Raw genomic sequence first — 23,189 nt, 5'->3', positions numbered from 1 at the left:
CTCTCCACTCTCTCTGTTTTCTCTTAATGAATACCTCTCCCTCCTAACCTCTCTTTCCATACCTATTTTTCTCCTTCCCTCCATCTTTACATATCTACATCTCCCTCTTTGTCTCTTAATCCACCTGTATCTCCTTCACCCCTATCTTTCCACCCTAGGTCTCTTACCTCTCTCTTACTAGGCTCTAGATCTCTCACCTCTATATATCTCTCCTCTCTAATTCTTTCCTTTCCACCTCCTTACCCCTCTTTCTTTCTTTGTGAACTTATCTCTCTTATTTTATTCTCTCTCCCTCACCTATCTACTCTTCCCTCTCTATGTCTCTCAGCCACTCCCTACCCACCTCTCTCTTTCTTCTTAGATCTCTCTTTCTCTTTATTCTTCCCTCTCCCCTCTTTTTTCTCCCTCCCCTTTATAGGGTTTAGATAATAGTTTGTAGGATATAAGGTTTATGGTATGGGGTACAAGATTGATGGAACATTATTTAAGGTAGATAGGGTTGAGGGTACTTGTCGTATTGATACTCAAGACAACATATGACCCCTTAAGACACCATATAACCCCTTACGATACCATATGACCCCTCAGGGAAACATATGACCCCTAAAAACACCATATCATGTCCTAAGGGGTCATATGGCATCGTTAAGGGTCCTACGGTGTCCTAAAGAGTTATATGGTGTCTTTAGGGGTCATATGGCATTCTATGACCCCTTGGGACACCATATGACCCCTACGGATAACATATGGTATCCTAAGGGGTCATATGGTTTCCTAAGAGGAAATATGGTCTTCTATGACCCCTTAGGATGCCATATGATCTCTAATGACACCATATGGTGTCCTAAGGGGTCATATGGTTTTTTATGACCCCTTAAAACACCATATGACCCCTAAAAACACGACATGGTGTCCAAAGGGGTCATATGGTTTCCTAAGGGTCATATGATGTCCTAAGGGGTCATATGGTGTTTTATGACCCCTTAGGATAGAATATGACCCCACACAACACTATATGACCCCTAATGACACCATATGGTGTCCAAAGGGGTCATATGGTGTCGTTAGATGTTATATGGTGTCCTATGGGGTCATATGGTGTTCTATAACCCCTTAGCACACCATATGACCCCTAAAGATACCAAATGGTGTCCTAAGGGGTCAGATGGTCTTCTAAAGGGTCATATGGTGTTCTATGACCCCTTAGAACACCATATGACCCCTAACATCACCATATGGTGTCCTAAGGGGTCAATGATTTACTAAGGGCTCATATGCTGTCCTAAGGGGTCATACGGTTTCCTAAGGGGTCATATCGTGTTCTATGACACCTTAGGACACCATATGACCCCTAATGACAACATATGGTGTTGTGAGGGGTCATATGGTGTTCTATGACCACTTGGGACACCATATGACCCTTAAAAACACCATATGGTGTTCTATGTCCCCTTAGGACACCATATGACCCCTCACAAAACCATATGGTTTCCTAAGGGGTCATATGGTGTCCTAAGGGGTCATATAGTGTCCTAAGGGGTCATAGAACACCATATAACTCCTTAGGACACCATATGATCCCTAATGACATTCGATGATCCCTAATGACATTCGATGACCCCTTAAGACATCATATGGTGTTGTTAGGGGTCATATGGTGTCCTAAGGGATCATAGAATACTATATGACCCCTTAAGACACCTTATGACCCCTAACAACACCATATGACCCCTTAGGATACCATATAGTGTTCTTAGGGGTCATATGGTGTCCTAAGGGGTCATATGATGTCCTAAGGGGTCATAGAGCACCATATAGCCCCTTAGGACACTGTATGATCCCTTAGTACACCATATGACCCCCAACGACACCATATGGTGTCCTAATGGGTCATAGAACACCATATGACCCCTTAGGACACCATACGACCCCTAACGACACCATATGACATGTCCTAAGGGGTCATATGGTGTCCTAAGGGATCATAGAACACCATATGACCCCTACGGACATCATATGGCCCCTAATGAAACCATATGGTGTCATTAGGGGTCATATGGTGTCATAAGGGGTCATATGGTGTCCTAATGGGTCATATAATACCATATGACCCCTTAGGACACCATATGATCCCTAATGATACGATATGAACCCTTAGGACACCATATGACCCTTGACAAGTGGCCATGTCATTTACTAGGATGTTAAAAGGGGTCATATGGTGTCCTAGGGGGTCATAGAACACCATATGACCCCTTAGGACACCATATGGTGTCATTAGGGATCATATGGTGTCCTAAGGGGTCATATGGTGTTTTTAGGTGTCATATGGTGTCCTAAGAGGTGATATGGTATTCTATGACCCATTAGGATGCCATATGGTCCCCTTAGGACATCATATGACCTCTAACGACACCATAGGGGTCATATGGTGTTAGAATGGTGTTCTATGAACCCTTAGGACACTATATGGCCCCTAAGACCACCATATGGTATCTCGAGGGGTCATATGGTGTTGTTAGGGGTCATATGGTTTCATTAGGGGTCATATGGTGTCCTTAGGGGTTATATGGTGTCCTTAGGGGTCATATGGTGTTGTATGACCCCTTAAGACACCATATGACCCCTTAGGAAATGTATATGGTGTCATTAGGGGTCATATGGTATTCTATGACCTATTAGGACACCATATGGTGTCGTTAGGGGTCATATGGTGTCCTAAGGGATCATACAATGTCCTAAGGGGTTATATGGTGTTCTATGACCCCTTAGGACACCATCTAACCCCTTAGGACATGATATGACCCCTAAGGACACTATGTGGTGTACTAAGGGGTCATATGGTGTTGTTAGGGGTCATATGGTGTCCTAAGGGGTCATATGGTGTTCTATGACCCCTTAGGACACCATATGACCTCTAACGACACCATATGGTGTCCTAAGGGGTCATCTAATGTTGTTAGGGGCCACATGGTGTCTTGAGGAGTCATATGGTGTTCTATGACCCCTTAGGACACCATATAGTGTTGTGATGGGTCCTATAGTGTTTTATGGGGTCATATGACATCTTAAGGGGACATAGAACACCATATGACCCTTAGGACACCATATGGTATTTTTAGGGGTCATATGGGGTCCTAAGGGCTCATAGAACACCATATGACCCCTTAGGACACCATATGGTGTCGTTAGGGATTATATGGTGTTATATGGGATCATATGGTGTCCTAAGGGGTCATAAAACACCATATGACATGTCCTAAGGTGTCATATGGTGTCTTAAGGGGTCATAGAACACCATATGACCCCTAAGGACACCATATGACCCCTAAGGACACCATATGACCCCTTAGGACACCATATGGTGTCATTAGGGGTCATATGGTGTCCTAAGGGATCATAAAACACCATATGACCCCTTAGGACACAATATGACCCCTTACGACACCTTATGACCCCTAATGACACCATATGACCCCTCAGGACACCATAGGGTGGGCTTAGGAGTCATATGGTGCCGTAGTGGGTCATAGAACACCATATGACTCCTTATGACACCATATGGCCCCTTAGGACACCATATGACCCCTAACGACACCATATGGTGTCGTTAGGAGTCATATGGTGTCCTAAGGGGTCATATGGCATCCTAATGGGTCATAGAATACCATATGACCCCTTAGGACACCATATGACTCTTCACAATACCATATGACCCCTTAGGACACCATATGACCCCTAACGACACCATATGGTGTCCTAAGGGGTCATATGGTATTCTGAGGGGTTATATGGTGTTGTATGACCCCCTAGGACACCATATGATCCATTTTAACATCCTAGTACATGACATGACCACTTGTGACACCATATGACCCGTCAAAGCCTGACATGGTGTTGTTAGGGGTCATATGGTGTCCTAAGGGGTCATATGGTGTCGTTAGGGATCATATGGTATCCTAAGGGGTTATATGTTGTTTTATAACCCATTAGGGCACCATATGGCCCCTTAGGACACCATATGACCCCTTAGGACACCATAGGACCCCTAATGACACCATATGGCATCATTAGGGGTCCTATGGTGTCCTAAAGGGTCATATGGTGTCCTAAGGGGTCATATAACACCACATGACCCCTTAGGACACTATATGGTGTTGTTAGGGGTAATATGGTGTCATTAGGGGTCATATGGTGTTCTAAGGGGTCATATGATGTCCTTAGGGGTCATAAAACACCAAATGACCCCTTAGGACACTATATGACCCCTTAGGACACCGTATGACCCCTTAGGACACCATATGATACCATATGGTGTCCTAAGGGGTCATAGTACACCATATGACTTGTAATGACACGATATGTTATCCTAAGAGGTCATATGGTGTCCTAAGATAGATAGTAATGGTTTCCTAAGGGGTCATATGGCCCACCATGCTTCTGCACATACCCAGATGGGTTATATAGAGATATAAGATACCTAGAGGGAGAGAGAGGCATGAGAGACCTAGATAGGGTGAGAGAGAGAGAGAGAGAGGGTTGAGATAGATGGAGGAGGATAGATAGAGGTTGGTAATGAGATGTGGATGGAGATGTAGAGAGGTGGAGAGGGAATTAGGGATAAACCTAGAGAGGGTTAGAGAGGGTGTGATGGAAAGTTGATGATGTATACAGTAAAGAGAGAATAAGAATTAGTAGGGAAGGGATAGAGAGATGGGGATAAGGAGGGAGAGGGAGATAGAGAGGGAGAGGGGAAGAAAATAATGGAGATGCCTATAAATGGGAGGGAGGGGTAAGAGGAGAGATGAAAGAATAAAGAGAGAGAAGAGTATGAGGGGATTGAGGAAGAGTTAGACATGGAGGGACTACAAGAACTAGGGAAGGAGAAGATAAAGAGGTGGGGGAAAAGAGACAAGAGGAGGAGAGAGTTCAAAAATAATTAGGGGTAAAGGGGGAGAGATATAGAGGGGAAGAGAGAGGGAGAGAACTAGAGAGGGGACAAATAGATAGGTGAGAGAACTATATTGGGAAAGAGAGATGAGAGACATAGATGAAAAGAGAGAGGAATGAGATAGATAGAGAGGGGAGAGAGAGGTGAGTAATGAGAAATGATGCAGAGGTAGATAGGTGGAGAAGAAGGAAGTGATAAACCTAGAGAGGTGAGAGAGAGTTGATGACCTAGAATGTAGAGAGAGAGAGAATACAAGAGGAAGAGAGAATAAAAAAGTGGGGGAGTGAGATATATGTGGGGGCATGTATGGATGGGGAGGTAGAGAGGGAGAGGGGAAGAAATGAAGGGATAGACCTAGAGAGGGGAGGGAGGGAGAAGAGAAGATATAAAAGAACAAAGCAAGGAGTAAGAGGGGATAGATGGAGAGGTAGACATGGAGGGAGTGAGAGACCTATGGAAGGAGGAGATAAAGAGGTTAGGGGACGAAGAGAAAAGGAGGGAGTTCATAAAGGGATAGGGTTAAGGAGGAGGGAGAGAGAGGTAGAGAGGGATAGAGATAACTATAGAGGGGGCATATAGATAGGTGAGAGAACTATATGGCCAGAGAGGAGTGAGATAGATAGAGGGGGATAACGAGAGGTGGGTAATGGGACCTATATGCAGAGGTAGATAGGTGGAGAGGAAGGGAGGGATAAACCTAGAGAGGGGAGAGAGGGTGGGATAGAGAGGTAATGACCTAGACAATGAAGATAGAGAATAAGAGAGGAAGAGAGAAGATGAGAGAGTGGGAGAGGGAGATAGAGAGGGAGAGAGGAAGAAAGAAAGGTAGAGACCTGGAGAGGGGAGGGAGGGAGAATAGAAGAGATAGAAGAACAAAGAGATGAGTAAGAGGAGATGGATAGAGAGGTAGGCATGGAGGGAGTGAGAGACCTAGAGAATGAGGAGATAGATATGTTTGGAGAGAGAGAGAAGAGAGGGAGAGAGTTCATAAATAGATAGAGGTGAGGAGAAGGAAAAGAAAGGTGGAGAGGGAGGGAGAGAACTAGAGGGTGCACAATTAGATAAGTGAGAAACCTAGAGGGGGAGAGAAAGGTGGGTAATAATATAGGGAGGGAGAGGCAGTGAGGTGAATAGGGAGGGAGGGACAACCCTAGATATGGGGAGGGAGAGGATAAAAGGGATAGGTAGTGACCAAGAGAAAGGAGTGTGATGGGAGAGAAACAATAAGAGAGTGAGAGAGAATAGAGAGGGAGAGAGTCAAGGATAGAGAAGTGAGAGAGATAAGAGAGGGAGAGAGATAGGTTTAGAGTTTGGGAAAGATAAAGAGAGTGAGATACATAGCTAAAGAATGCTAATAGGAGCATGCTGATTACTGAAATTTGACTGTCGAAAATTTTATATGATCCTCTAAAAACTAGAATCTACATTATAAGTCCTATAGAGCTATACTTAAATGTTATATTTCATGTATATATTCTCCTTCAGGGATGGATATGACTTGTGCCCAGATTGGAAAATCTACACACTCACAAAACCTTCACATTGGACAATGCAGAACATTTGGCACGTGCCAAATGTAAAAATTCAAAATTTTGCATTTGGCGAGCGCCAAATGTGAAAATTCAAAATTTTGCATTTGGCGAGTGCCAAATGTGAAAATTCAAAATTTTGCATTTGGCGAGCGCCAAATGTGAAAATTCAAAATTTTATATTTGGCGAGCGCCATATTTGGCGCTCGCCAAATGGTTTGCTTGGGAGTATACCAACCCTTTAGATTGGATTTGCCTTGGGCATCCAACTCGTAGATTTGGACGACCTTTTCATGCCAATGATGCATTTTTATAAAAAGATAAAAAGTGGCACCTTTTTGGTACCAAAACTTGGTGAAATTACCCTTCAAAAAATATGTTTTTGGAAAAGTAGGTCAAATATGAGAAAATTATTTTGGCTTGACATGATTGGAATAAACCAAGCCACTTTGTGAGATAAAATCTAAGTAATAAAAATAACCAAGAGTAATGGAAAAAGAAGGTGATGTCCAATCAAAATGGAAATTATTGAAGAGGAGATTAGCTAAGGAGGAAGATAGAAGTTTAGATATAATAATTAAAGGGGATCTAGAAATCCATAGTGAGCTGGTAGTTTTTGACTAGGATAAAACAGGTTTTGAGGGGGCCCCAAAACCCTTATAATAAGAGATCTGCCATTGAATAATGGACTTGACTACTTGGTAATAAACAACAGGTTTTAGAAAGAACCTGAAACCTTTTGGACTTATGGGTATCCAGATCCCAAGAACCAACGACTGCATAAAACTTAAACAATAAATCAAAGCAACCACAACCAACTAGACTCCATCCATACATCAAGTGTAAAGCATTACAAAATGGGTTGGTCCAAGAAGAGGATCAAAGGAAACAAACCAAAGACCTCAAAAACAAAGAGCATGAGGCAGGAGCATCCCTGGTTCTTGGCAATCTTTCATCAACCAAAAATATTTTCCTTTTAGTTCATTTCCTGTTTTGCAGTTTTAGTATTTCTTTCAGCATTTCTTTCAATTTTCTCACCAAATGTTACAGAGCTAGATTTGGTTTATGGACATGTTCATCAATCTTATCCTTGGTCTGCGAGACATGTGGATCTTTTTCTGGCAAGTTATCACTTCCAGAATATGGGACAATTTTCTTTCCTATGTACCAGAGCCGCTTGTCCCTATTGGCTATTGATGATGCTTGTGAATCTTTCCCATTGCTTGCAGAGCTTGATTTTGTTGTTTCCAATGTTCCTTGGTTCATGGCTGACCTTCCTTTTGGGTCCACACTTCATTCTTTGGATTTTTCAGAGAGATCTCTTTGGCAGAGGCCAACCTTGTTGTTTTATACATTTCATCTTGTTCATCAACATTTGTTTCATCTTGGGCCGACACGGATCATTCTTGATCATATAAATCAATGTAATTAAGAATTTAGAAATGAAGTTTTTTGAACATAGAAGATAGATGTGAAGGTTAGAAGTTTTGGGTTGGCTCGCATCCTTGCTTGAGCCAAATGTTGCATAACACACATGTTTGGTACTCAGGTCTGTGAGCCCGGATGTTGCCAGCAGTTTGTAATCAATTTCTATGATATAATAAAATTGAATCTGTATTGCCTTGATCACACTGTGTTGTTTGTGTTGTTTTTCATTTGCTACACAGTCTAGATTGTTGTATTTGAGGACCCTCCTAACTGTGACTGCACCAAAATGAGGGTTTTTTCAGGCACCCTTAGCCAACATGAAGGGTTTTCCCAAGCTCCCATAACCTGTAATAGAATCTTCAAGCCACAAAAAACCCCAAAACTAAACCCTAACCAAAAACAAACACTGGCTAAACTGGGCCCTTGAAAACTACTAGCATCCAGCCTGTCCCTGAGAGAAACAAAGAACATAGGGTTCTTCCAAGCTCCCTCAACCTTGAGAGTGGGTTTTATAGGGCTCCCACAACCAGAAACAATGGGTTTTTGAAAGGCTCCCTTAACCTTTATCTTGAGAATGATCATAGCTGAGCACAAACTATCCTCCAAGATCACCACCTCAATAGGTAAAAAAAGAGAGTAACCCAATAAAAGACTATTCTCTGATCCCAAACAACCATGAAACATGGAACCATTAGCCTCCCTAAGAAAAAATGAGAAAACCATACCCTCCACTCTCTCCACCTCAATAGGAGAAAAAGGAGATAAATCCATAGAAAGGCCCATCTTAGTCCCAAGACAACCAAGATACAACACACCAACAGCTTCCCGATAACATTTTACAACATCAACCATAGAAAACACCTTCACCTCAATAGAAGATAGCTTATCTCTAGTACCATCCATCTTCACCTCTAAAGAAGATAGAGCCACCTCTATAGGAATAACCAGAGAAAACCAAAGATGTTGAGGAAGAAGCTGCAAAATAAAAGGGAAGCCAACCAAAGGGCCAAAAAAGATAGGAACATACAATACAACCCGTAGAGAAATAACTACAAACAACACCAAAGGGACCAAACCACTCAACCATCCCCATAAAGAAAACAACCTGCAAGAAGGAGAAAATATGTACAAGAGACAAGAATAGACAACATCCTCCTTAAACAAATCCAAAGATTTGGAAACAAGACCAATATTTCCAACCTCCCAAAACTCCACCTCAAGAGTGGCCTCCAAAGCAGAAGAAAAGGCACCACTAAAATAGAGAGTAACTACAACCCCAACATGGTAGGACACATCATCTCTAGCCAACCCCAGGTCTCTACTTCAAAAAGAAATAGGACCACCTCCATAGGAAGGCCAGGAGACAAAACCTTAACTATCATCTCCACCGAGAGACACAAAACCCTATCCAAAAGACAAGGTCCCAAAGAAGCAGTCAAGAGGGTCACAACTGAGGGGACCAACCCATTCGGGATTCCAACACCTCCCAAACCATTGTCCAAAGCGGCAAAACAAACCCCAAACACCCTCCATTTGCTCTACTCTCACTCCAAACCAAACTGAGGTGGGAAAATTTGAAAAGTCTTTGCAGTTGCCCACAACAAGGATCGAGCATCCACTCCATTCTCATTGTCTTTGTCTGCATCACCCTCTTCGCCTTTGGCCTTCCCTGAAACCCTCTCTCTTTCCCTTGCTTCCGCCCTCACACCTGTAGTCCTCATTTTAATTTTTTTCTCTTATAGTGATCTGGTAGTTATCGATCCTTGATAGAAATTTTTATTGTAGGTAGTAGTCATGCTTAAAAAGGAGGAATATACTTGATAATACCTTGGGTGTAGTTAAATGAAGGGATAGTAAGGACCAGAGGAGAATAACATTAGAGAAAAAAGTCCAATATTAGTAGAGAGATAGCATGTGAAAGAAATATAATAGGTTGGGAAGGAGTAATTAGATATTTTAAAATGTATGATATTGTAGGATATTCAAATTCAAGGTATACATATATAGAGGGGGAAGATGTTTAATTTAGGTTGTATCATGTTCTATTGCCCAAGCCTTAACTAATGAAAAATGTTTACATTTCACTATGTTTTGAGATCAAGCATGTTTCTAAACTACTGGAAAGATAAAAAAGGACCTTGATACTAGGGTGATCTAATGAAGTTGGAGGTTAAATATAAAGGATATTCATATTAGAAAAACAAAAAAAATTTGTTGATGGTAGCCAATGCACTTTGGAACTAAGCGGTTTTAAATCTATAGACAATATCTATAAATAGCATGGATCCTAAAGCTTTGTAATTCTATTTTTTATGCTTGGTATTTGGTAGGTGTTCGTTTTCCAAGCTTCTTTTCGTAGTTCCTAAGGAGGTACAAATTATTATGATCAAAACCAGCGAGATATTATAGAATGAATGAGAGATAATCAAATCCCTCTTACACTTTAGGCTTTGCAAGGAGTAGGAAATAGCCCTATTAATGCACACTAGATTCAAGGGAATATAGTGTCACCAAGTATTGTTGGCCTTTTGCATTGACAATAACAAATTTTTATGGTTCAAAATATGTTTATTTCCTCTCAATAGTATGAAACTATAAATATCCTTTGGCTACAAAATTCTACTTAATTATCACTCTTAAAACACTACAAACCCTATTTATTTTCTAGAAATACTTCTCATTCTCTTTGAAAATTTACTAACCAAAATAACAATTCTTGTAGCAAATGTATATAGGAAAATATTTTTCACCTTCTTTAATGATGCAACTTTCTTCAAGAACAAATAATACAAACTTGAGAAGGCAACTATGTAATCAAACCTTCATTCATATAAAGAAATAAAAAATATGTATCGCAATAGAATGAATCAAATTACCAAAGAAAAATTATTTCCTTAGTCATGTGTGATCTATACAGTACATTAGTTCTTTTCTATCACTTTCCAACCTTTTAAAATCAAGAAATGCATCCCTTTGTAGAAAAAAAGTATATAAATTCCCCTACAGATGGGTCATACATTTCACAAGATTAATTGCTAGGAAATTACCAACCCCTCATGTCAATTACTAAGGAGAATGTCATAAAATATCTTGGAATTAAGATCATGATACCATCAAGAATTTCAATTTAATTGTTGTATTAACAACAATATGGACCATTTTCTGTCTTCATCATTGCATTTGAATTCACACCTTCATATTGGAACCTTGTTTCTGGATGAGAGAAATTGAACTCAACTATTGTATAACCTCTAGATCACAAATGTTTATGAGCAACTCAAGAACCTTAGAAATTATCAATTGAATACATGTATGGAGATTGGAAGACTATTAGTGTGGCAATTGATTCCTTTGAATCTATTTGAATATTGACTATTGGTCTTATCAAGTGAATAAGATTGATGACTATCACATGTAACGACATCACTCATAGTACATTCTTTTGATTAATCATGATGTGAAGAGCCTTGATGATGAAAAGGATATGTCAAGCATCAAATTATATGCCAACATCTACACCCAATGCCACTTGAGACAAGCTATATATTTTGTTCAATAGGAGCATTGCAATTGTTGGGGTGATAAACAAACAGTTGAGTGAATGACATGTGCTCAATCATATCATGGTATTCTACCATGCCCTTTGACAACTAAGCTTCTCTATACAAAGTATTTTTCCTTTATTATAATGCGATTTATTATTATTATTTTCATTCAATTGCTAGTTTACACGGCATGGAAAAATTGTATTTTCCTTTAACGATAATATATCACAGTTGTGGTCCCCAAAGCTCACTAAGATGCCAATTTTAGCACGTAGCAATGTATAAATAACATATTTAACAGGCATGGAAATCACTGCTCATCGATATAAGGAGTTTAGGTCTACAATATATTATATTATGTCTGAACCATGAATCACGTTTGCTAATTCCTATCAGTGATTCAAAGCAGCTAAACAAAAAGAAACATCTAATAACATCAGGGGTGGAAGCTTTAAGAATTCTTTTTACAACATTCCTGTGGAAGTTAAAAAAATCCAAGAAATCATCACGCTTTGTCAGTGTTGAGAAATCTGTGCTATTTAGCAGATTTCAAGGCAAAGCATTCAGCTAAAATCCAAATCCAACAGAGAACAGATCTCAAGCAAATTCGAGTCACATTGCATCCCCAAATCGACCTCATTGTAGCCCATGATATCCCAATATTCTGTAATGTTCATACTAGTTGTGTTTTCCAAGGTTGTTGAGATGTTGTTGCAGAGAATAGTTTCATGACATGGCAGAGAGCTATCAAAAGGAGGCAAGTTCGCACTTGGCCCATGTAGTCCTGGGGTGAATTCTGAATTTGTAATGTGCTTCATTTCTTTTGAAAGTGGGCACTCCTCTGACATTGCAAACAATTCTGACTGGTAACTTATGCAGCTGGAATTTTCTGAGTCAGTTGTCGATTGTGGGCACTCTTCAGGAATTTCCAAACTTTTGGAAGCCATGTTAATGGTGGGAGTTTCCTTCTGGTCCGAGTAAAACCATTGAGAAAACAAAACATCCAGCAAAGAGCTATCTTCTGGGACAATTTTGGACACATGATTGGGCTTGACATCTTCAAACCCAATATTTGAGTTCATCGTTGAACACTCAGTAGATAATGGCATTGGAAGACTTACAGGAAATCTAAATGTTGAACTTTGCAAATCAAACTCCTCTTTTGAATAAAAAAAACCCATTTGCAGGTCATTTGCTTCCATAGTTGTGCTTGTGCTGCTACACACCACGGTTTCCTCGCGATTTGTTTTGTGGGCATTGCCATCACTACACAAAATGTTCATTTTGAGCTTCTTCTTCAAATGGGTATGCCAGAAATTCTTTATCTCATTATCAGTTCGCCCAGGAAGCATCGAAGCAATCTCAGACCACCTGTAACATATTACAAATTCATAAGATATCAGTTCCCTGTTGTTCTAGATTTTTGGTGGGTGTTTTCCTCGGATCTTTGTATAGATTTGGTTCTTTTGGTTCATCATTCCGATCAAAAGCATTTACCATAATAAAAGAACAGGACAGCAAAATGCTATACAATTGTTCTCTAAAAAGTTAAGAGGATCCATTACCTGTTCCCTATAATTTCACGTGTATTGATGATAATCATTTGTTCTTTCAGGGAAAAGCTCCCACGTTTGAGCCCTGGCCTCAAGTAATTGATCCACCTGAGCCTGCAACTTTTTCCACACCTTTGTTGTAGGCCTGAACAATTCCAAGACCACAATCATATATATGGCTACAAACTAAGATCACAATAAGATATATGGGTACAAACTAAGACACAATAAATATCAAGACTACAAACTAAGACCATGCTGCAATACAAACAATGCAAAAAGGAGATTGAGGGAGGGAGTGAAAAAATAGTTGCAGGCTCCAACTAACCAGCTAGCTGAGGAACTTGATTCCAATGTCCATGGCCGTATCTGAGAACATAGCTTCTTAATTTACTGTCCTCTTCAGGAGACCAAAGGCCTCTCTTATATTTCTTCTTCTTCTCTTCTTTACAACAAGACTTGCACACCATGATTACTGATTAATAGAGATGAGATACTAAGATGCAAGTTAAGCAAATACAGAAGACTTGAAATATAATGCATACTATAAGAATGTACTCTAAATATATAGGATGTTCATGATCATTGATGATGCAAGTTAAACAAATATGGAATCTTGATTTTGAGTTTAGAGAGGAATAAAGTATATAAGCTCCTGCTAGTAGGAACTCTTCATTGTAGATAAGTAACCTGAGATGAATTGCACGTGGGTTTTCCAGAGTTATTAATTGTTAAACGACGATAATTGTCTTACTGAGCACCTGCCGACTGTGCTATTGGCCGTCCATATTTATTATTTAAATGTGAGCCTGTTGCACTTAATATGTTTAAAGAATTATTAGTGGTGAGCATAGTTGTTCCATTGCATTTCACCGTCCTATTGTGTTGGTTTATAATTGGAACTATAATAGTATATTTATATTAAAAAATAATATGTAAAATATGTCGAGAGATATCTTATAATAGAAGAGAATCATTGTAAAATAAATGTTCTTCTAAAATACTAAATACCAAGAATACAAATCCATTAAAATGCTTCATGCAAAAAGTTGTGAATCTAGTTGAAGACAAGTGGTCAGGGTTCTATTTTATTTGGTTCCATTTCATGCATTTATCCGTCACTTGCATGTCAAATTGTTTCAAAAATGGGTTTTTGTTAACGAACATTTTGATGTCATTGTAGGTGCCTCACGGCATAATTATTCAATCATGTTTGGAATGTGGTTTGTACTTTGTATAGTAAAATATTTCATATTTTATTATTGAGAATATTTTCTTTGGGGAGGTTTTATGTGGTATTGTAATTGTGTTTAATGTGTATAATATAGGAATTATAATTTAGTGAGCACATAGTTAATTGGGTTTATTGAAGGAATGTATTTAATGTTTTTTATTAATTTTAAAATTGCTTTAATTATCATAGGGCAGCTATAGTCTCTCCCAAGGGTCAAGATTCGGAATGATATTTGTAATGAGACATTAATAGAATATGTTTGCAGAAGGATCTTTGGATAACCATTACTATTATAACCATGTCAATTCAATTTTATATATCATGATTTTGAATAGTTAGATATTTATTGAAGTTGATTTGTTGAGCATAGATATAATGAAGTAAACAAAAAAAAAAAAAAACTGGTTTATAAATTTATGTTTAAACAAAGCAATAAAATGAAGTATAATTTTGAGTTACAATTGTCTTTGATTCAATTCATAGTTTGGCGAAGTCTTATATGCTAAAAAAATAGACAAACACTGAAGCTACAATTGCTATCATTGATGATCCAAACTGTCCCGAGAACATGTAACAATAGTTAACGTGTTGAGAGAAATTTGTGTTGCACAATAAATCACATTTAGAAACATTTAATGCTTTGGTAGGGTCAATTTTTTAGGAATGTTTATCTAATGATTTTTTAATTAGGTTTGCATTGCTCATTACATTTTGCAATAGCTAACTCAACCATTCAAAGATCCAGAATCCCTTTTTATAACTTGAATGCAATAAACATTATTATGATGTCCAATATTTATTTGCTTGTAAATAATAATTTCTTTTTGTTTTTGTCTCTGAGATGGCAATTTGGGAACAATATAGCTTTGTTTTCATTGACTATTTCAATGAAATATAAATTGGCATTGTACTTACCTTTCGTTCAATTTGTAGCTTTGTAAGGCTCTTTTTAGGAAGAGGTACATAAAGGGAATTACTATATCTAATTGTGCATCACTAATGTAAAATTTCTTAATAAGAAACTCAGATGCAAAAATAGATGTGTTGCAAGAGGTAATTATGTTTTGAATTGAGTGGACTAAACTTACAACATTTTAGTCAAATTATATTTTATATTTAGGAAAGGCTATACAATGATGCTTCATTTAAAGTAAGTTGTGTTGAAAAATCATGCATGGATTTTTTTTGACAGATGATCAACAAAGAAATAATTAGAAAGGTTAGAAGCTAGAGTAAATGTAACTTTGAAGGATGATTATTTTGCTGCGTTAAAAATTTTGATAGCTCAATTGAGCTGATTTCCACCAACATCAATTTTTAATTCTAGTTTTGCTTACATCTGTCCAATGTTATATTCACATTTTGGTTTTGAAAGTTAAACTCATAAAAATGCCACTTAAAATTTTGAGTTCTTTATTATAGTCTATCAAATTTAAAATACTATGTATGTAGAAATTCTATGTATTAATATATTTAATATTATTAAGAATCTACCTTTTTTCCTAAAAATGATGTCTCAAATTATTAATATTGGTAAGTAAACAAAATAATACCATTTACAAAGCATTTAAACATGCTGATTTTTCTATGAAGGTAAAAATACAAGATGTCTAGTTACATTGTATTTATCAAAGTTATAACTATTTAGATCATTGTGGCTATAAAAATTCACATGTCTTTTATGCCAACTTTTAGGCATGTAAATTTTTATAGTCAGTTACAGTTTATTTATCAAATTTATAACTACTTAAGATAAAGATACAAGAAAGAATGAGATGTTTCATACTATATAGTTCTATCACGTTGTAATATAGTGGAATGGGGTTCACTAGTCTAAGCATGCAAACTAGGAATCAAAATCATTCACATCAACATGCACTAAATAATAATCAATAAGACCAACTAAAAACCCTTGGGAGAGTTGGGCATAATGATTTATTATTACTTCTTGAGTTATTTGGTATGATTGGATAAGATGATATGAGAAAATGTAAGAACTGGGCTAAATAATCCATATAAATAGACAAATATAGAATTGATAATTTGAAAATAAACTTAGATGTATAAATGGGACACAAAAAGGAACTTGTGATAGAATTATGAGCTCCAAATTGGAGAAAATTAGTGTTGGGAAACTAGCACTAATTTACATAGTCTAGGTGTTTTCTATTGATTTTTTTTTGGAACCTCTGTCTTAGTTTGCAATATGCTCCTATACCTTCAAAGTGAACTTGGAACCTATTTTTGAGCCTATAAATGCACAAAAGGAGAGGAAATGGTGTTGGGTTGAATAGGGGCTAGCCTAAGTCAAACCTTGGGTTGGAATTAACCCTACAATAATGATAATATAAAATAGAGCTTACCCCTAATAAGGAAGATGCTAAATTTGAAATGAAATGCTTGAATGGAAATGATTACACCTTTTATTGATGATACAATGGTCTTTAAATAAGTCCTCTAAGTGTTGATGTAATAACATGATAAATAATGTCAAAATCCATCATAAAAATATTATTGAAGATAGCTTGTTATAGCTTGATGCTCTTTATATGAAAATCTTCTATTGACAGAATAATTATATTTGGTCTTGAAATGAAACTTGTGGATATGACATGATTATAAAATGAATTAGGGATTATGTATTATATAGAATTATAATGACTGTATTTTTGCATTTTGGTTTACTTACAACTGTCATATCCTAATTTTGAGACTAGACTTGGTAATGTTAAGACCAACACACACTCTCAAAATTTTAGCCAAAATGTGTCAGTCACTGACAAAGATTGCTAGTGACCCAACAAAATAGGCCTTGATTTTTAAAGAAGCGAGATAATAGGGCCCTAATATTAGATCTAAAATTTATATTAGGAATGACGACATTTAAGTAGGGAATAAAGTGCCTTGAAATTTAAAATGGAATAGAACCCCAAATAAGCTTGAAATGATATAGGAAAAAGGGCACACTAAAATAAGGGCCCAAAGAGGAGTGTGAAATTGTAAGGGGTTACTATTTATGACACTACATATGTATAGAAAAGCTATCACTATGGTAAAAAGAAGAAAACATATTTTTCAATTGAATAGAAACAATTTTATTTCTTAATTTATTCTCACCAAGTGCCCCAAAGAAATGATAATGGATTAAAGTTGTACAAACTCACTTGTGAAAAATATTATACATGGTGATATACATACACTTTAAGTCATATGAAATATATTCCAAGGTTTTTGAATTGAATTTAAATCTTTTACATTCTCAAATCCATACCACATCAAGGAGTTTTCTATAGATATCTCAAATTTTCTTCTTCAAATGTAAATGATAGATTTATAAAAAAATTTGTCATTTTTTTATCAATATTCTCTAAGACTATTGAAGAATGGTTAATTTCAAATAGTTCATCGACATTGGTAAAAAAATAAAGGATAGTTGAATTTCATGAAACATTATAGTACCAATTAAATTTATATATATTTATACAAAGTTTATACATGAATACAATGTTTATGAATTATTTTGATGAAGTACCAAAAAAATGGCGAGTATTAAAAACTATGGATGTTTCTTTGTAAGGAGTATTGAATGAAATTCAACTATCATTCTATTTCTTTCATGTATCACCAAAATCAAATAGAAGAACATAGTGATGACAACTATTCCATGCGTAGTAATTTTTTTTTATTGAACATTTCTCATGTTTTTATTGGGTTGTTAGTGTCATGTCCAAGCCTGCATTTTTTTGGTTTCATTATAGTTAACGATTCATTGAAATTATCATGTTGTAACTGTTATAGATTCTTTCAATTTATAATTTTTTTTTTTAAAGAGATGGTTGAGAGTAAATCTATTTATTTAGGTTTATTATTTGATATTTTCTATATTTATATTTCTAAATCAACATCATTAAAAAATATTATGTAATAACTATTTTATACTTTTAAATTATTATAATTATTTATTTTAAATTCTTCTTTATTGATGAGCATTAACTAAATAATTTATATATGTTAATATACAAAATTTATTTGGTAAATTACCCAACATGATAGCTAGTCCATATCCACATATATATAAATCTACCATGTCAAGTTACATATCATAACCACTGTAATAAGTTAATTTACTATCGTTATGACTGTGAAATTATAAAACTAGATAAATATTAAAAATATTGAATAGTATAATATTTATAATACATTTGAATGTGAATCTAATTTCTAAGAGGTAATTTAAAAATATTTAAATAAGAGAGATAAAATATTAATGAAAAAAACCTAAACTAAATTGTGAAAGTAATTACTAACACAAGCACCATGCCAAATTATAGAATATGAAGAATTTATTCTCTTGCAGTACAATTATAGAACAAAACATGTTCAAGATATGTCATGTGTGCAACACTATATAGAAAATGATATTATTCTTATTACACTTGATAGATAATAGCCTCTTCTTCTAATTTTTGGTTATTCTTCAAAGCCAAAGCTAGCACTGGAGCTATAAATTGGTCTCCTTAGAAGTAATCTTAGAGAAAATTATATCATAGTAATAATTGAACAAAAAATTATAGTGGTTTCTTGGTAAAGATTTATATTGTATAAAATAGATATTTCTTTCAATCCTATAATACACATATTGCTTCATTTGAAGACATCAAGTCTACATATGAATTTTTATTTCTAATTTAAAATAGTAAATAAATCAATTTATTTATAAATGCACATTCAATTTCAAAATATGGATTTATCTACTATCAAAATTTAAAATTATGTCTAATATTTTTATTATATGAGGTTGAGGAAGGGCCCTAACCATTACATATTATCCATCAAGGCAAAGGAAAAAAACTTCAGAAGTTATGAGATTAGGAAAGAGAAAAAAAACATTAGCAACCGGAAACCATAAAAAATAGAGGAGACCAACTAGTAAATAGTAGAGAAATTGAAGTTCTTCTAACAATATGAGGCCTTTTGTGTCTTACCATTCCTTACTGAGAAACTCTAGTTTTTCTTTAAAAGACACTTCCTTAAGGCATAGACTTAGACCAACCACTACAAGTGAAGGAGGAGAGGAATGGGGAGTGTCCTCTAAGTGGATTTTATTTTTTGAACTAGAGAGGTGAGAGCTTTGGTGAGACTACTTTCTTGTAGCTTTCATTTTTATTTTTTCTTATGCATATCTTGTTGGAAAACTTGAATCATAGTGGCCCTATTCCTACTAGGTTCTTTGTAGTAAAAAAATTGAATCCTAAATATTTTTTAAAAGAATCCCCTAATTTTCCTTTAACTTGGCTACCTCACCTTCTAGATACCTCCTTTGATCCATAGAGCCCACCTCCAGATTGATATTCTAGACTTTTTTATCTAGCCTCTCCTAGTAGCCACCATATTCTTCATAGAATCCCAAATATCCTCATTGATAGAATCATCTCATCACTCCTATGCTTTATGAAAACTAGGGATTCAAGATGGTGACTTTTTTATTTATCCATGTGTAACCAGGGCATTTTCTACTTGTTAATATTAATAAGGAGGTTATAAGCTCTATACATTTCTCCCACTTTTTCATGGAGCCAAATAAAGAGGATGCAATGGGGCTAGTTCGGTGATAAAATGGGGACTAGATCTAAATATTCATCTTGGACACTCTAAACTAAATGGAGAGACCAGATTTAGATCAACATGATCCAAAATTAATCTACACTATAAATCTACAAATAAGAAACCCCCAAATCTAGTATCTCTATCCATTTTTTTAAATTCTAGATCATCGTTCACTATAAGAGAAGAGATTATTCAAATTTTTAAGATCCACTAAGATTTGCAACCTAGATCTCTCAATTAAGACTAATAAATAGTCCCAAAGATATGTGATATCATGTAAGAGTTGGTATAGAATTATCTATTCCATACAATATTTGGCTAAAGACTCTATCCAACCAAGACCTAGGAAGTTCTATGAAAGAACAAGATAGATAAAATAGAGAGAAAATAATGCCATTCTATCAAAAGATGAAAATATATAATGATAGAAAGCTTGAGATTACAAAGGGATCCCCTTGGTTATACAGGCCTTGAGTTGAGACATAGGATGATGTAAGGTTATGAAATGTGTCTTAATATTAAGTACCTAGTAAACTTAATTAACAAGTGTGAATAGAACCTAGGAGATGAATCACCTAGGTAAAACATGCATTTCACACCAATAGTCTTATATTCATACTTAAATTTAAATTTATGACACCTTCCTTGTTTTATTAAGAGAAGAACGACATTAACATACTACCTTACATTTATGATCTTATTTATATACATGTTATATTTTTTTAGGTAATCCCCATGATGAAATCTAAATGAAATAAGTAATATTATTTTACCTAATGCATTATTTCATTATTAAACACATTTCTTACTTATATCTTTTTTCTTACATGTGGCATCCCACATTGCACTTTCACACCTTGTCTTTTGTGTTTGAATTATCTTCTTACATAAGGCAAAGTACTTATATCCCTTATTTTTCACCTTTTTCATAACACTTATCTCTTCCACATGATTACAAACAACATAAGTTTTTATATTTGTCCATCCTTACACTCTCCTCTTCTCAAATCAAATATTTCATTAGGCCTAAAACATGTATTTATGTAGGTTGTAAAATTTGTTACTACTCACTAATAATCCTATGCCTAGGACATCATTTTTTTATATTTCAACTGATTTCTTATTGGGTTGATTAAATTAGTTAGCATAGTTATTACTCCATGATGACTGTATATACATGTTACCTTTTTATTTTATCTCAAATTGTATATATTCTTCCACTTATTTTTCTTAAATTTAATGGGACTCAACTAGTCCCAACCTTGAAATTTCATTATTTTGTTGTCTATCAAAATTGGATAATAGTGAGTTCAAGTACATGAAAATGGAATATGCTTTTTTTTATGACCATGTTAGTGTAAGTGGCAAGCAACACTTCAGTGTTCCTATGCATCAAAATTTGAAGATTTAGTCTGACAAAGAGGATAGAGGATGCAAGGCTCATATTTTAAGTCATATATATCTTGTTAAAAATATATACTCAGTTTTGAGACATGCTTATTACATTACTTATTATTTATCATACTTGTTAGGCATGCAAACTTCATTATATGTTCATGCATGCACAATAAAGTGGGAATAAAATGTAGAGCAGATACGTAAATAATTATCATAATATCATTGCACAACATCATTTTAGACTGTGGTATCTAATTAGATCTTAATACTAGCTCACATATAATATCTAGATCATAGGAGTTTTTGAGTAGATTGTAGAGCATTGTCACTATCATAATATCATAATGTAGGACAAGTAAAACTCGGTTCACTAGGAAATATTTTTTTCCTTTCTATTCCTTGGAGAGTTTAGCCTTACATATTAGAAGGTGGTTCAAGACCAAAGGGTTCTTCACATAGAACCATATCAAGTTTAGTCAACACCCAATGCTTCACCATTGGGTATTAACCTACCTACATTACACTAAACATTAATATTAGGAATATCTTGTGACTAACATAGATTATTCCTAGAATTTAGAGATTATACATAATTATCCCTAGAATATATGGATATGTGCAGGATCATGGTGGGCAAAACAAGCCCTTAAGTGGCAATGAAAATCAGAAAACAAAGTTAGGCAAATTGACGTAAAAAATTGAATAAGTTACCAACATTATTTCAAAAAGATGTAAGAATAGAATCTATAGCAAATTGAATTTAGTTTCTTAGATACTAATTTATTTCTAAAAAAAGAAAAATCTATTTGACACTCATCCAGTGGCTTCTGATGGTTGATTATCGGTTTAGGATTGTCATTGATGGCATCTCTTCATGAAATTGGTATCCGGTAATCACGGAGCTTGATTCCAGAAGAGGTCGTCAACTAGTAGCTAGTTAACTGGTATTTCAGGTTGAACAGAGCAGTTTTGGTCCATAAGATTTTCGGTAATTGTGGAGCTATGAATCGTGTTTGGGGTGATTAGGCTAACATAGAGACATAATTTTATTGTTGTTTTGGTGATCCGATCTAGATGACATATGACTACATGTTACATTACTAGGTTGACATGGTAAATGATCTATTTTGTGATTGTAGATATATAAGTCCGGTGTAGATGATATTTTTGGTGAATGATATGATTGTATGTGAGTAAGTGGTGATTGAGAATCCATTTTGGCACAGTTTCACGTGCGCATTATTGATCTAATAGCTGACTGAGATAGAGAACAAGGTAGAACAATAGAAGTAATTCAATGGGTGTATTTGGCACTCAACTGGAACTCATCCAAGCATTGTAGATGTTATTTTGGAGTTCATTTGTTGTAATTCATCAATCTAGTTAATCAGTAAGGCAGTGAGCCTTCCGGGGTTGTATCTCTTATTGTATTTAAGCAGTGAGCTCTAGGCAGTGTACTTGAATGCGTGTGCATTCCCATATTGTAATATTTTTTTTCTACTAGCCATAGTGGAATAATATTGTGAGTTCAAATCCCACCATGGTTTTTCCCATTTGGGTTTCCAAGTAAAAAATCCGGTGTTATGATTTTGTGGGTGATTTCTTTAGGTTCCTGCATTTCAATTTCATGTTTATGCTTCTGGTGGTTTAAAGTTAAGTTTGAAAATTTGTTAACTGGTAGATCACTGATTCACCCCCCCTCTCAATGATCCCTGATTCCAAAAATTGGTATCAGAGCCTAGTTCCTTTGAGGAATATCTAGGAGATTGAATCAATGGATTCTGGTTTTTAGAGACATCTCAGTGTGGAACTTGAGGATCTGGATGTTGCTAGGAATGAGATCAGTTCCTTGAAAAGAAACCTGAATGCCGCCAATGAATTCTTTTATAAATTGAAGGATCATGTGAACACTTCAATAGACGGGGAAGGAATTGATGGACAAGA

General features: G+C 35.8%; 1 protein-coding gene across 1 annotated transcript; it reads right to left on the bottom strand.

Moving 5' to 3' along the window:
- Positions 1 to 12,016: 12,016 nt before the first annotated feature.
- Positions 12,017 to 13,476, bottom strand: LOC131054636 (transcription factor MYB53-like). The gene is made up of 3 exons (XM_057989184.2): positions 13,335 to 13,476; positions 13,019 to 13,151; positions 12,017 to 12,824 (listed from the first exon to the last, which is right to left on the bottom strand). Exons 1-3 carry the CDS (start codon positions 13,474 to 13,476, stop codon positions 12,017 to 12,019), a joined length of 1,083 nt encoding a protein of 360 aa, XP_057845167.2.
- Positions 13,477 to 23,189: the final 9,713 nt, after the last annotated feature.

The sequence above is a fragment of the Cryptomeria japonica genome, chromosome 8 (assembly GCF_030272615.1).
Source record: "Cryptomeria japonica chromosome 8, Sugi_1.0, whole genome shotgun sequence".
Classification (NCBI taxonomy): Eukaryota; Viridiplantae; Streptophyta; class Pinopsida; order Cupressales; family Cupressaceae; genus Cryptomeria; species Cryptomeria japonica.
The sequence above is the reverse complement of the archived record's forward strand: the minus strand, read 5'-3'. Positions and strand labels throughout refer to the sequence as shown.